Below are 16,656 nucleotides of genomic sequence, written 5' to 3'. Positions count from 1 at the left end.
GAGAAGGAGAGCACAAGATTATGGAATACATCCGCAAGGCCAAGTCACAACCCGATTACGACCCCAACGTCCGCCACTGTCTTTACGGTCTCGACGCTGATCTTATCATGCTGGGTCTTCTCAGCCACGACCCCCACTTCTGCCTCCTGCGCGAGGAGGTCACCTTTGGCCGTCAGAGCAAGGCCAAGTCGAAGGAGCTGGAACACCAGAATTTCTACTTGATGCATCTATGCATAGTTCGCGAGTACCTTGAATTGGAGTTCCAGGAACTGAAAGAGCCTGGAGTTCTTGGTTTCCCATTCGACATGGAGCGTGTCATTGACGATTTCATTCTCATGGCCTTCTTCGTGGGTAACGATTTCTTGCCCAACCTTCCTCATCTGCACATCAACGAGGGCGCTTTGGCTCTGATGTTTGGTGTCTACAAGAAGATTCTTCCTCTGGCCAAGGGATACATTAACGAGGGCGGTGTTATTAACCTCGACCGACTTTCTATCCTCCTTGACGAACTATCACATGTCGAGTTCCGCCACTTTGAATCCGAAAACGCCGATGCCAGCTGGTTTAAGGGAAAGCAGGTTGGTCGCGAGGATGTCATGGTGAGAACCAAGAACAAGGGCAAGGTCGTCATGACCTCGTCGCAAAAGGACGTCTATGCACGTGTCAGACAATACGTCAACAGCCGCCCAGCCGACTCCGAGCCTGCACCTCTCGATCTGCCCGCCTCTCTTCCTGCAAGCGACAGGAAGTTCGTTGAAGATCTCGCCGACAGCCTTCATCTGCAGTGGAAGAGCGTCGTTGACAACCAAGGTGAACGCCACATTCAGCTCTCGTTCTTCCCTCGCCCACCTACCGACGACTCGGACGATGAGGAAGACGAGGAAGCCCAAACAGCACTCCTCAGAGTAGTCAAGAGATATGACAATGCTGAGATCGTCGATACCAGTGCCGAAGAAGCTCAAGAACAAATGTCGAAGAAGTACGACGAGAAGTTTGGTCAGTGGAAGGACACCTACTACAAGTCCAAGTTCGAATGGGGTACCGAGAACGAGGAAGAGCTGCGCAAGTTGACCGAGAACTACGTGCAGGGCTTACAATGGGTCCTGTACTACTATTACCAAGGTGTCGTCTCGTGGCCTTGGTACTACGGTTACCATTACTCCCCTATGATCTCCGATGTCAAGAGAGGTCTGAAGGCCAACATGGACTTCAAGCTTGGTCAGCCTTTCCGCCCTTACCAACAGCTTATGGGTGTCCTACCCGACAGAAGTAAGACGATCGTCCCTGACGTCTACCACCCTCTGATGACCAGCCCTGACTCGCCCATCATTGATTTTTATCCTCGCGACTTTGATCTCGACATGAACGGCAAGAAGATGGAATGGGAAGCTGTTGTCAAGATCCCATTCATTGACGAACAGCGTCTGCTCAGTGCCATGTCTACCAGAGACCATCTGCTCTCAGACGCACAGCGTGCTCGTAACGAGTTTGGTGTTAGTCTGAAGTTCAGCTACGCCGCTGAGATGAACTACACCTACCCATCCTCTCTGCCCGGAGTTTTCCCAGACATTCCTAACTGTAAGTGTGTGGAAAACATTTTCGAGCTTCCCACTATGGATGGCCTGGACGTCTACATTGGTCTTGTTGAGGGCGTCAAGCTTGGCGAAGACGCTTTGGCTGGCTTCCCTAGCTTGCGCACTCTTCCCACCACTGGAACCCTCGGCTTCCACGGTGTCAATGTCTTCCAGCAAGAAAGCAGAAACGAGTCTATGGTCGTTACTCTCATGAATGCAGAGGAAACCAGTAGCATCGAGCACGCCAAGCTGAAGCTTGGAAAGGCTGTTCACGTTGGCTACCCATTCTTGGCCGAGGCAAAGGTTATCCGGGTATCAGATGAGCTGTTCGATTATGTCCTCTCCAACCCCGATGCCGAAGCTACACCTAACAACATCGAGGCTATTCCTCACGGACCGCCTGAAATCTCAAACTGGAAGAAGAAGGCTAGCCGCATCGAAAGCGTCTACAGCAAGAGACTCGGTGTCATCATCAGTGATGTTGAGGCTATGGTCCACGTTGAGATGCTTGTTGGCCTCCGAAAGACTGACGAGGGAGCGACCGTCAAGGAGTACGCAGCTGTCGAAGGTCTGGAGGCTGACTACGCCACTCAGGCCATTGTCGATGAGGTTGTCTCTCCCGACCAGCGTTTCCTCGAGAAGGCTGCCCTTCCGCTCGAAGAGGAATTCCCCCTCAACTCTCGCGCTTTCTTCCTCGGCGACTTCAACTACGGTAGACCCGCCATTGTCGACGGTCACGAGGGTGGCAAGACCAATGTCAGAGTCAACACCGTCAAGGTCAGAGAGCCCGACTTCGGACATGACATCGCCTACCAAGCCGAGCGCCAGTTCCCATACAAGCCTGCATTCGCTGTTGCAAGAGAGCTTAACCTGCATCCTCTTGTGCTATCCAAGCTGACTGCATCTTTCCGTGTTAGCTCCTCGGGTTTGCAGCTCAACCTTGGTCTCAACCTCAAGTTTGAGGCCCGTAAGATGAAGGTCTTGGGCTACAGTCGCAAGTCTGAGCGTGGTTGGGAATACAGCAACAAGGCCGTCGATCTCATCGCCACCTACATGACCAAGTTCCCCGAGTTCGTTGCTCGCATTCAGGCCAACCCATCTGGCGACGTTTTCAACGACACTGATTTCTACCCTGCCGAAATTGCCAAGGAGAAGATGAAGGAAATCGGTGCTTGGCTCAAGAGCGTCGAGACCAAGTCCCTCGAGCGTGTTCCTCTTGACGCCGAGCAGATGAACTCCGACACTGTCATGGCTCTGGAGCGTGCTGCTGAGCACTACGTCTCTCTTTCGGCCAGCCAGATCGAAGACAAGCCTATGCGTGGCGTTCCTCGTCATGCTCTTCTCAAGCCTAGTGACGCCGAGCAGCGCCTTGGCGGCCAGCGCTTCGCTCTTGGTGACCGCATCGTCTACGTCCAGGACTCTGGTCGTGTTCCTATCGCTTCTAGAGGTACTGTTATCGGTATTACCAAGACACCCAGAATGACCATGCTTGATGTCTTGTTCGACTACTCATTTATGTCTGGTACCAGTCTCGGTGACCGCTGCAGTCCTTTCAGAGGAAGCACTGTCCCTGTGACCAGTGTCTTGAATTTGACTGACAGACAATGCATCGCCGAGAGCCGTGCTGCAGCCTCGAAGCGCCAGCCTCAAAGACAGACTCCTTTGACTGTCAGCAATGGCTATGGACCTCCTGAGCGTCAATACCGCGAAGCAAGTGCTCCCCCTCCGCTCAGAGGCTCCTTCAGCGGTGCCGCCAACGGTCGTGGTCGCGGCGGACACGACAATCTTGCCATTCGTGGTGGCAACCCCAACCGTGGTCGTGGTCGTGGAGGCAGAGGCGGATACACCGTCGTCGACAACTCCGACCCCATGGAGAATGTTGTCCGCAACAACTTGTCCTTCCGTCCTCAGAACATGAGCGCTGTCCCTCCTCCTGCCATTCTCAACAATGACTTCCGTGGTAGAGGTAGAGGGCGTGGTCGTGGAGAGGCTAGAGGACGTGGTGCAGGTCGCGGCGGCTTTGCTCCCAGAGGTAGAGGAGGTGCCGTCAATGGCGATGCTTAGATCGGACATGATTTATCACGACTCACGCATTGAATCATGATGGAAACGGACGGAGTCACCGGGAAAAGATGATGGAATTGGTTGATGATCTTGCAGCGACGATTGTCTATTTTAGATAAAAGTTCTTTTCATGACACTCAAATGATGACATGCTCTTTCCAATCTCAATAATTGATTGTCTTCTTTTTCCTGATCGAACCATGTGTTTCACGTGCTCCTTGATACGTTCTTAGGCACTCACTTACCCTTCCGCTCTCATCCCATCTCAGCCAGGATTATGCGAAAACTTTTGGCGGAATGGATATGGCATTCCTCTATCTAACGCAGAAGACAGGCACATGGTTGTTGGTCGTTATTAACCAGCAAGGTTACTTTCATACAATAGATGCGTCTCTACGAGAAGATGCGAGCATGCTGGGAGAAGATCGAAAATGATGGATTCTTTTGCCAATGACTATTGATTTCGACTTCTTATGAAACAATGCAAAGTGCTATGTTTAGAACGACGATGGGTTTGACATTTGACGTTTGACATTTGACATTTGACAGATGGAAGTCTCTCGGATAACAGGAACAGTAAGGTCGAGTAGTACATAATCTCTCTGAACTCCACCCCATGTAAAACAATTTACGCCTCATGACTTCCATTCCTGAATTTGGACTCCGGTGTGATGGTTGTGTACATCACAATCTCCCTGCACAGTGTATATCTCACACTCCAACTTTGCTTTCACGTACCAAGTCGAGACTTGTAATTGTGACTTTTCCGAACCGCAGTATTGAAGTTTGGAGGTCTGGTTGAAAGATCAGAGTGGTTTGGAGTGAGTGGCTGTGGGTTTTCTGACACGTCCGATTAATCCTCCTACCACATTTCCAATAACACCTTGAGTACTAGACGGTGTAGCAGAAGGCAATCTCGACGACGAGGGTAATGTTGTTGGTGAAGCGCTCGAAAAGTCAGAGCCGAGTGCAGGGGCTGAAGAAACACTCGACGTTGATCTCAGAGATGCAGTAAAAGATGACTTCGGTTGAGCGGAACCGCCGAGTCCGAGACCCAACCCTAGACCGAGATCTAATCCAACAGTGGCGGAGGGAGTTAATCCGAGGCCACTTGAGCCCACCGATAAGCCAAGATCAAGTCCCGCTGCGACTGAGGGTGCGAGAGCGACTGAGGCGGAAACATCCAAGAGGGTGAGAGCACTACTGCTTGGTCCAAGGTTGAGATTCAAGGCAACGCTGGTAGCTATCGAGGTCGTGATTGTAGCACCTATGCATACGTTAAGGGCATTACCTCCAGCCGAGCAATTGGTAGTCGAAGTTTGGCTTGGAATGATTGTTGGAAGAATTGGTCCGACTGTGATGGTTCCGGAAGCGTCGAGATTGAGGCCAGCGCCAATAGCAGCGCTTGGAGACAAGACAATACCACTGGATCCAATAGATAGTCCGAGATTAGCTCCAGCAGTCACGGATGGCACAACAGCCAGGGATGCAGATGCGTCCAAAATGGTGATCGTGCTACTTCCAACAACAACTCCGACACCCGCGTTGCCGCCAATGCCAACAAAAGGTGTCACAGCAGCATCGACACAGATATCGAGTACATTTCCTCCAGCCGAGCAAGATACCGTCGGCAATGCTGTTGTTGTAGCGGAACGTGAAGAGCCTTGTAAACCAAGATCTACGCCAATGGTAGCACTTGGAGACAAACCTATACCGTTAGACCCAACAGAAAGTCCAAGATCGATGCCTGCGGTCAGAGAGGGGGCCACCGCCAATGATGCCGAGACATCGAGAAGGGTGATGGTGCTACTTGAGACGACGATCCCGACGCCGGCGTTTCCACCTACACCCACAGAAGGCGTTATAGCGGCATCTATACACACATTGAGAACATTGCCGCCAGCCGAGCACGTTACTGATGGCAATGAGGCTCTCAATGACAAGGAAGTCATCGACGGTATGGAACTTCTCGTCGAGGAGTGTAAAGAGCCTGATAAATCAGGATCCACACCAATTGTTGCGCTTGCTCCTATCCCAATACCATTTGTTCCTGCGGAGACACCTAAATCGCCGCTGGCTGCAACGGATGGAGCAACATCTAGAGATGCCGATATAGCAACAATTGTGATCGTGCTGCTGCCCAAGCCTACGCTGATGCCGCCTCCAGCACCGACGGAAGGAGTGATTGCAGTGTCTAAGCAGATATCGAGCACGTTGTCATAGACTGAACATGAGGCCGTAGGGGATGTACCACGAACAGTGGTAGATAGAGATATTGCGGTGGTGATGGTGAGTAGCGAAGCTGTGAAAGACGATACTGTAGCACGAATAGTCGTAGATGGAGGCACTGGGTCAGGAACAGTGAGCAGAGAACCGACAGTCTGAACGGTGGGCCGAGATATAGATTCCGTAAGAGAAGGTGCGATGGTTGATAAAACAGGGATCGTGATGTATGACGTTGTCGCCAGACTAACCGTGGCTTCGATATTCGTCGAAGTCGCTACGACATCGCTGATGAGAACGTTGGAAGTCGCGCCGAGCTCAACCGTAAGAGTTCCAGTCGCACTTGCCGTATTCGTGGAAATCAGATTGGACACATCGTTAATTCCAGAATCACTTGTGCTGACGATGATATTCTCAATTGTCGAAGCCGATTTGATGGTCTTTGAGACCACGACAGCTGAAGGGTCGCCAGATAGTATCGAGGTGAGAAGCGAGGCTTGTGTGTCCGTCAACGACGATGTGTGTAAGTCGCTGGTCGATGTTGTCTGACTTGTTGGTTGGTACAATGACGTAGACGAGTCGGGCTCGCTGCTTGAGGGCACGATTGCGATGGTAGACGAAGCTGAGACAGAATAGGAAGAGCTTTCGAATGCCGTTAATTCCGAATCCAAGGAGGAGGATGAGGCAACATACGAAGAAGGAGCCTTCACTGCCATTGAGCTTGCAACTGAAGCTGAGAACGCCAATTGAGGGGAGGAAGAGACTGATGAGCGCGATGGTGCTGTTGAGACTGATGAGGCCAACGAGATTGACGGCGTTGATGAGATCGATGAGGCTGATGAAGCTGATGAGATACTGAAAGATACAGGCCCGCTGCCGCCAGGACGAGCTGGGGCAGATCGTATGCCAGAGACTGTGCCTCTCGTCGAGGGCTGGAAGGAGAAGTCGGAAGCCGATGCTCCAGTCTTGAGGTAGCAGCTACCATTGTAGGTCCATGCCGTACAACCTGGAGTTTCATCGCAGTACGTCATGCAGCCATTGAAATCTGTTGAGGAACCAGCAAGAACTCCGCCACCTGTGGTCTCTTCATCGCAGCCGATGGTGTACAAGCCTCCGGTATTGGCTTGCACTTGGTCGCCGTCAGCGGCAGGACAAGAGTAGGTAGTCTGGGGTAGACTAGACGAGACGACGGGAGATGAAGCAATACTGATAGACGAAGAACCAGCAGAACCAAGGGATGCAGATCCAGTACTACCGACAGACGAAGATAAGATCATGTCGATAGTCGAGGAGACAGCAGTATTGATAGATGTAGAGGAAGCAACTCCAATCGACAAAGCGGGACCGACAGGGGAAGAAGGAGCAATACTGACGGATGGAGAAGGAACCACGCCGACAGATGGAGACAGTGCAATGCTTACAGATCGAGAGGAAGTCAAAAAGACAGACGATGGAGAGATAGCGTTGTTCGATGAAGACAAAGAAGCAGCACTGGGAAATTGAGAGACCGAGAGTCCAGAAGACGTTCGTGTTGCGGCTGAGGTTGGGCGGGAGATTATAATGACAGCACTAGTGGTAGCAGAGACTAGGGTGCTCGATAGTGATGCGATATCTGTGGAGAAGGAATTACCGGAAATGGTAGACAAGAGGCTCTGCGAAAAGCTCGTAGGCAAAGAAGTAGTAAAGAACACTGCCGCTGTTTGCGAGGATCGGACGACAATCGTCGGGAGACCATTCGTGATAGAGGATTGAGAGTCTGTAATCACGCTAAAATCCCTGATGCCAGAGGAAATTGTCTCTGAGCTTTTTGACGTGCTCGACATCTCTACTGTGAGCAGATAGCTTGGAGTCACAGAATCGGCCGGTTGGATTGGTGCACCGTCGCTAGAGATACTAGCCGGAATGATTGTGCTGCTAGCTGAAACCGTTCGTTCTGGTGAAATAGTCGAAGGTAACCCAGAGCTGAGACTGTTGCTGGATGGTATAATAGACAAGCGGAGCGAGACGGTGTCTGTATTTGTAGAGGTGGTCTCACTTGATATTGGGATGGCACTTCCGACCGTAGACAAAAGACTCTGTGAGGTCCGAGTCGTGGTAGAATTCATCGTCAAGGACTGTCTTGTTGAACTAGGTGTTCTAGAGATGTCGAGAGGCAAAGATTCAGCCAGACTCGTACTTCTGTATGGGATGCCGCTCGACACGACTTGTACGATTCTTTTCGATAACAAGATAGCAGTAGCTACGTTCACTCGAGCAATTCCATCGTTGGAGTTTCTGTTGTTGACCAAGGTACACGTACCATTCTGGAATGTGAAGCCTGAGCAGTCGCTAGTGTCTGAACAGATTTCGGAGCAGGAGGCCAAGTCTGGAGTTTCCAAGTTTGAAGTGATGTTGTTGCTCGCAGGAAAGAAAGTGTTGCAGAGGATTTGATAAATGGAACCAGAAGAGTCTACTAGCTGAGTGCCATCAGCTCCAGGGCAGACGTAATCGGCCAGTATAGCAGAATTTGAACTGGAGGAGCCAACACTGTTCGAAGCGCTGCTCTTGTAAGAGCAAAGACCTGTTGTTTCAGCATAGGATACACCAAGACATCCACTGATATCACCACATGAGTCCACGCATGATTGTAAGTGTGGCTGATAATCCATTCCAATCGTTGCGTCCGACTCATCGGTGTTGCATAGCAACTGATAGACCCGATTCTCGGTGTCTGAGTAGTAGATGCCATTATCTCTGGGACATGTGTACAACACAGGGTTAGTGGATGCAGCCACGCTTGGTGAAACACTACTGGTAGACGTCGTGCTGCCGGTCGATGTCGTTACACTCAGACCTGATAAACTTTGTGTATCTGATCTTGATGCGGGAGTGCGGCTACTTGAAGTACTGATTTGAGAAAGACTCGACTCTGATGCATTGGACAGCACCAAGGTGAGAGTTGAAGTTGATTCAGATGACGAGCCGGATGATACGCTCAGATGGCCGGTAGAGAGTGGTGACCATGTTGGCGTAAGAGACACGGTGATGTCCTGCGAACCTTGTAGCGATGATGATCGCGAATCCACTGGTATGGTTTGCTCTTCGCCTCTCGGGGGTGTCGTTGAGCTAGAGTATGATATGGCTGCATCTGAACGGCCAGTCTGTTCCTGCGCACTTGTGTACTCGGTAGTCACCAGAGGGATCGTTATCGAAGGTCTGGTCGTCTGTGAGATGTGCTTGTTGACTGGGTGAATGCTATAGGATGTGGAGATTGACCCGTTCGCGGCAGTGATAGTCGTAGATGATACCGAGAGTACAACTGTAGAAGTCTGACATACACCTGAGAGACGTCAGTTGAAGCTCCAGCGACCAGAAATACTACTGACCTTCGTCTACCCTGGTTGGAATGAGTTGTGTGATGTTCTGGATTGCAAGAGACGTAATAGCGGTTCGTAACAACATGTCGTCCTAGAAATGAGATACCGACTTTTGTGTTTCCCTGGAGATAGATACCAGACAGCCCATTGACACGGGATAGAATCGATAAGGTTGATATCATAGATATAAGTTACCTATACAGCTCCCTTGGTATGAATATACATGCTATGGAAGCAAAACAAACGCGAGTTATTAGCCATAAGGGTATCTGTAAGCGGTTACGACTCGATTACAATCTAGCAAGCCTTCATTGAGGAGAGTACAGATGCAGCCATGAAACTTGAGGCAGGTGGAGACGTAGCTAGACCTTCCCATCTATCCACTCCTTCCATGATTGGGCGGAGTGTACGTCTGTGATACCACACCATGGTATGAGCATTTTGCGGGGTGTGACTGATATCTCGGAGACGCCGATACAGCTCAAAATCCACGTGCTCTTCCGTCGGCATGCCGAACCTTTCTTCAGGCAGAGGGTGAGCCTTCCGCGACAAGCCTCACTTTCGACCCGGATTTTATGACATTCCTCGGCCTCGAAGGAAAACGCGTCGAGTAGCCGAGAATGCAGAATTGTGTTATGTCAACAGATTTGTCGAGCTTGCGACTGTCATCTAAGCTAACATCTCAGCAAAATTGTCAAAAGGATAGTGGTAGAGCTTCACAGCTGGAGGCCAGATGGATTTTGTGGAGGATGTGGAGTGCCAAGGTCAGCTTGATTAGGTAATGACTAGCCTTAACAAAGTAGATTAAGATCATTTATCTCATTAATTAGACGCTCTTACTTGACTCGCGAAGAAAAGCACGGACGGAAACGCGAAGCGGCGTTTAATGCACGATTTTGGTAGAAGAACTTTAGAAAAACCTACAACCACTACGTTAACTAAAAACCATATAATAACACCAATTACTACGTAGTAGTTATATGATAATTTTTAGTGCTTCTGTATACGCTATAAATCAAGTCTATTTGATTTCAACAACTATATAGCGACTAGTTGTCGCGTAATAATTGTTATAAAAATCTGACACGTCGGATTGCGCCCGGAAAGCTTCGGGCGCAATAACGACAAACATCTAATTAATTAATAACAATTCAACAACAGCAGCTAAATAGCTAAGATCTAGAATTCTGAGTAAGTGCTCTATTCTCTTCCTATCTATTAAGAAAAAAGTCGAAAAAGTTATGTTATAGATTTTGTGCTAGCTAAACGTATATATCTGTATTAAGTTTCTAAGAGTGGCGCACCCTTTTATGGGCTAAAAAATTGTGACTAATAGTAGATATATAGCTAAATAATCTGAATGTCTAAAAAGCTAATGTGCAAACGTACGTGGTAGACTAGTATACCTTTTAAAATGGTCAAAATCGCGTCGAGTTAACGACTTACTTAGTGGAGAGGGTGCAATGAACTCTTAGACCCTCTGCTAACGCGCATCGATTTCTCTCACCAAAATTTGAAGTCATGTGACCTCTGACTCGAGTATGGCGGAGGGTCTGATTAATGAGATAAAAGATCATCGAGATAATGAGATGTCTCCCACTGCTTCCTCCTCTTCCTGTACAGAAATGTTGTAAATCTCAACCACACTCGATAACTCGCTGGCTGCATTAGCGCGCAGTACTCTCGAGACCATTGCAATGGCTTTCGCAGATGTACCTGCTAGACGCGCTCACATTAGAAGCGGCTCCGTCGCGTATCAAATGGTACATTTCTTACAGTCAGGCATATGCCAGATATCAACATCAGCCACGATTGTTTCGATTTGCATCAACGGTCAAAAGAGAGCGTAAAGGAATGTAATAGCTGGAAAATGATCTGAATGGATTGTGATCCAGATGGCGCTCAATGCTATTTATCATAAGGCAGTGCAGCTTCTCAAAACATCTACCTATTGACGACTCTGCCTTCGCCCTCTTAGACAATCTGCTCTCCTTTATCACCTTCGCAGCTTTCGACTTGAACCGCATTGTAAGAAGACGAGAATCTCGAAGTTTTTCGCCGTGTTTCTACTGTATATCATGACAGCCCTGATATCTCAAGCCAGGAATATTGCTTCTTTGGAACAAATCGCCAATGAAATGGGATGACGCATAGTTAAGTTCTTGCTGAGCTCTGCCAAAGAGGCAAGCAAGGTCCTATGTTCTTGCCTGAATCTGCTGTGTTGTTCACAGACACGGAAAGTCCATCTGCTGTTTGATGCTTTGCTCCCGCCCTGGCGGCTTGCATCCGAAAGCTTGGGGAAGCAACAAACACCCGAAGGTCGGAGCGAGTCGACGGTAGAACCTTTCACTTATTCACAACAACAGTCATCGGGGTCAGACTACACAGTGTGTGAGGACAGAAAACACAGCGATGGCTATGGCATGTCACCAAGGATAACCAGACTGTGCGAAGTACTAAATGAATCTCATGTATTATCTAGTAACCTGGAACTGATGCTAAAATCCCCGTCTTTGGAAGCACTCAACGCCATGTATCACCATGTAACTGGCATTGACCCCCCAAGAATAAAATCGAAACGAGGAAGAAAAGAAGATGGAGAAAAAGAAGTGAAAATGTGTACATTGGACCTCCAACGCTCGCCCACATCCCAATATCGACACTGAAGTAACTCGAAACATGCAGTGCTGATTCTACAGCTTGAGACTGTCGCTCGGCTTGACAACGGTGGTAAATCTCGGACGTCTGGTCGGCATCTGAGCATGATGCGCGGGGGCGCGTGTATGTACTACTTGACGTAGCCCACCTGCAACTCCGCTAACCACGCCTTGAACAAGGCCTGCAGTACTAGTGCTTGTGGCTCTTATAGAGGTAGAGGTGGATACAGAGGTGGATGTAGGCCTTGTAGACGACGACGATGATGATATGGATGTCGAAGATACCGGTATCGAGGACGATGATTGGCCGACCGGAAGTGCCCCAACTGCTACAAGTGAAGAGGTTGGTACCACAACAATCGCGCTGTTCGTGGTCGAGGAAGATGTAGATGCTGGTCGCGAAGAAACTATCGAGGTCGACGATCCTGATTGACCACCTAGTCCGACGCCCCCAAGTCCAAGATCAAGTCCAGCAGCGCTCGTAGCAGTGGATGTGGCAGTCGATGTCCGTATGAATACTGCTGATGATGATGCAGTCGCACTAGATCCAGATCCTCCCAGACCAAGTCCCAAATTCAGAGTAGAGCTAGGTGTCAAATCAACATTAAGAAGGGTCGAGCTCGGTGTCGAGCCAAGATTCAACAGTGTTGAGCTTTGTGTCAAGCCAAGGTTGAGGAGCGTTGAGCTTTGGGTCAGTCCAAGATTGAGCGTAGAGCTTGGGAGCAGATTGAGACTTAGTGTTGAGCTTGGAAGTAGAACAATACTGATTGTTGAGCTCGGTGAGAGACCAAGGTCAAGGGACGAGCTTGGAAGCAAGTTCAAACTCAGTGTAGAGCTTGGAAGCTGAACGATGTTTACTGTAGAGCTTGGAAGGATGGCGATGTTGCTAGATCCGAGCGACAGGATAGGAGCCACACTCGAGACCACCGATGGTAGAAGTCCAACTGATGTAGATAAGTCTGGCAGAACGAGGCCGCTGCTATCAGTGCTGAGGGCTGAGTTGACGATAGCGCTGACGATGGGTGCAACCGAGATTGGGATTGTAGTGGTGGACAATATCGGCGCAATCGAGATAATCGTGGAGGAGCCAATTCCAAGATCCAAACTGATAGGGATGCTTGATGGTAATGCTACACCACTCGATCCGATCGAGATGACAGACGGTACGATATTCAAGGAGGCCGAAGGATCTAACAGGGTGACTGTACTGCTTCCGATAGCAACACCAATGCCGCTGTTGCCTACGGACACTGCTGGCAATGAAATGACAGTGGTAGGCTGCGAAGAACCACCTAAGCCAAGACTCAGACCGTTGGTTCCTAATCCGACTCCAGCACTGATTGGTCCAAGTGAGACTCCGACGTCCACACTCGGGAGGGCTGTTGAAGCAAGGCCTAGTGTGATCGAGGCTTCAACAATTGGGATACTACCAAGGGTCAGACCGACATTAATGCCAGCACCCACATTGCCTGAAGAAGTAGCCACTGCATCCAAGCAGATGTTGAGTAGCTGATCGTAAGTCAAACAAGTAGGCGATGGAAGTGCAACTGTGACAAGAGTCGGCAGTGATGCGACACCAGTAATGATAGGCGCGAGCAGAGTAGTGGCTCCGAGTAAAGTTGTAGGATCTACCAGTGTAGGGATAGGAAGGTTGGTAGGCAACGATACGCCACCGGTGATGACGGGTCCGATGAGAGTTGTGGCGTCCAGGAGGGAGCTGACGACTCCAGCACCTTCGGACAAAATTGGTGCTATACTGGGAACAGTGACCGTGGATAGTGCGGTGATCTGCGGAACGCCATCGAGCAAAGTCGTAAGCCCCCCGATGACCGATGATGCAGCATTGCCAACATCACTAACAACGACACTCAGATCGCTTGCGACAACGCTGATGATGGACTGGACGGGTGTGATAGTTGGCAGGTTGGATAGCACAGATGATGCAACGTCGCCAACATTGCTCACAATGACGCCTGCATCGCTAGCAATGACGCTGATAAGCGATGGAACAGGTGAGATGGTTGGCAGGGTCGGAATAGCAGTGATGATCGGGACATTTGACAGAATCGATGATACGATACCACCAACATCACTCACTATGACACTGGCGTCGCTTGCAACGATGCTGATCAATGATGGTACAGGTGAAATGGTTGGAATGGCCGGCAGTGTAGGAAGTGTTGGGATGGCAGTGATGATCGGAATGTTTGATAGCACCGACGATATAGCATCACCCACTTCACTGGCGATAGCACTCGCATCGCTCGCGACATCGCTGATGACACTTGGAACAAGTGAGATAGTTGGTACGCTTGGAATAGTCGCAACAAGCGTAGTGAGCCCATCGACACTTGGTAGAGATGAGATTGTTGGAATCACAACCAAAGATGATGGTATGAGGGTAAGCGGGTCACCAATTGCCGAGACCACACCGGTGGCTTGTGACAGGATCGAAGATGCAGCATTACCAATCTCGCTAGCAATCACACTTGCATCACTTGCAATGGCGCCTGGGAGTGAAGTGGGAATAGCTGAGATGACCGGGACCAGTGTAGTCAGTCCATCGAGCAAAGTGGAAGCAGATGGAAGCACCGGCAATGTAGATGGAAGCGAGACTGCCGGAATCAGCGTAGTTACGCCTCCGATGACAGTAGAAACAGATGGGAGCACTGGCAGCGTTGATGGCAAGATTGTAAGTGGATCGATGGTGGTTGGTAACAAGCTACTGACTTGAGACAAGACTGCCGAGACGTCCACCGATGGGGTCGGAACTTGGAGGGCACTACTGCCAATGCCAATAGCAGTAGACAATATGCTTGAAAGTAAGGAGGGTACGACCGGCGACGGAATAGAAGAGATCGCGGGAATAGATAAGCTCGGAATGATGGTTGTGGGGATGGACAAGCTCGGTACGATAGTTGAGGGGATAGATAAACTCGGCACTATGGTCGTAGGCAGCGGGATAGAAATCGTGATCGATGTTTGTGAAAGTGTCGATACATCGTTCGTATTCGAAAATTGAATGCTGGAGATCGAACTTGTAGAGCTTGTGATCACGGTCGTGGTGGAAGCAGTTGAAGTCGATGCTTGTGATACATCAGTGGATGAGGTCTCGGCAACACCTGTACTTGCGGCAGAGCTTTCTGCGGCCGACCCTTGTCTCGTTCCTAGCAAGAAAGCGCTAGCCACATTGTTTCTGAAGACTCCGGCGCCTGAATTGCCGTTGCTGATGAGAGTACAGATCTGGTTCTGGAAAGTGACACTCGAACATCCAGCACTGTTAGAACAAAAGCTGAAACAGGAGACCAGATCATCCGCTGTGAAGCTTGTAGTATTGCTTGCAGGCAGGAAAGTATTGCATTGAGTCTCGAAGATAGAGCCAGAGGAGTCGAGCAATCGCGTACCGTCCACGTCGGGGCATACGTAGTCAGTCAAGGTGGCAGAATCTGTAGTCGAGGTGTCCTGACGTTTGCGAAGACTCATGCGGCTCGAAGTAGTACCCTGGTATGAACAAAGATTGGATGAAACATCGTAAGAAGCACTTGTGCAGCCCCCGAAATTTGTGCAAGCTCTCACGCAGTCCTGAAGCGATGACTGAGAACTTGTTCCAATGGTATTGTCTGGTTCGTCTGTACCGCAGCGTAGTTGGTAGACTCGGTCGTTGGTATCTGCATAGTACAGACCATCATCCGCTGGGCATGAGAGGAAGGCCCTGTTGGTTGAGATGGGGTTGAGAGAGGTAGTACTGGCGGAGCTCGACCGAGTTGATAGTGAAGTTGCAATGCTGGACAGGACAGACGACGCAGACGTAGAAGTCGCAACAGTCGTTGCTACGGAGATGATCTCTGAAGCGCCAGAGCTTGAAAGACTCCTGACTGTTGAAGACGATGGTATCCCGCTAGAAAGAAGATCGGAGCTTGTCAAACTTAGAGCGGTTGTGAGCGAGGCTGGCCCAGTGGCGGGTGCTGAAGAACCTGCTGAGCCATAACTTGACGAAGTAAGAATTGCCGAATCGACCGTGGTCTGAGTGGAGGATCCGTTGACCAGAGAAAGACTGTATGACGTGGATACAGATCCGTTAGAAGCAGTGATTGGTGTAGGGTACACAGCGAGAACGATAGTGGAGCTCGAACAGACACCTGGTGTAGCATTAGACGATTGACTCTATAAGACATGTTTGTTTACTCACTTCCTACTATTCTGCTTGGATTGAATTGCGGGAGAGTCGTGTTCTGCAGAACGAGAGCTGCCATACCAGTGCCTAGCAACATGTTGTCCTGGTGACTTGATTGTGATACTGATAGAGGATGGTTGTCTGGACGGCACGATATCGATTAGTCCAATACCATAGATATAGGTTACCTGTTCGACGATATCGCAGAAGATTGGGAGATTTGATTAATCTCGACCATAATCCTCTGGTATGGATACATCTACTGTGTTAGCAAAACAAACACTGCCTGATTTGGCTTGGATATGTGCAATGAAGCACTGTGAGTGGTCCACTCGGATTCAGCCAATCTTGATTGGCATCGCTCTGGCATGAACATAATGATTACCCGAGAGCAACAAACACATCTCGAAAAGGAAGACGTTTAGGGCATTGTCGCCCGAGCATACATCTTAGAGATGACCAATCTTAGTCTTCAGGTATGGGCATACCTATTGATCGAACAAACAAACACAGGCTGCTGGAAGAGTGCTGTAAGCAGATACGACTCTCATTTGCAATTGGTCAACTCCAAATATAGCATTTTGTTATGAATGTACGGGCACCTCGAG

General features: G+C 49.7%; 1 protein-coding gene across 1 annotated transcript; it reads right to left on the bottom strand.

Moving 5' to 3' along the window:
• Positions 1 to 11,910: 11,910 nt before the first annotated feature.
• On the bottom strand, positions 11,911 to 16,145 carry M438DRAFT_333561 (uncharacterized protein; the record flags this gene model as incomplete). Its single annotated transcript, XM_029903620.1, has 2 exons — positions 11,911 to 16,013; positions 16,064 to 16,145. The coding sequence occupies 2 exons, from the start codon at positions 16,143 to 16,145 to the stop codon at positions 11,911 to 11,913; spliced, it is 4,185 nt and encodes a 1,394-aa protein (XP_029762862.1).
• Between the last annotated feature and the right edge of the window lie 511 nt (positions 16,146 to 16,656).

The sequence above is a fragment of the Aureobasidium pullulans genome, assembly GCF_000721785.1.
Source record: "Aureobasidium pullulans EXF-150 unplaced genomic scaffold scaffold_5, whole genome shotgun sequence".
In the NCBI taxonomy this organism is placed as follows: Eukaryota; Fungi; Ascomycota; class Dothideomycetes; order Dothideales; family Saccotheciaceae; genus Aureobasidium; species Aureobasidium pullulans.
Note: the sequence above shows the minus strand (reverse complement) of the source record. Positions and strands in the feature narration are given on the sequence as shown.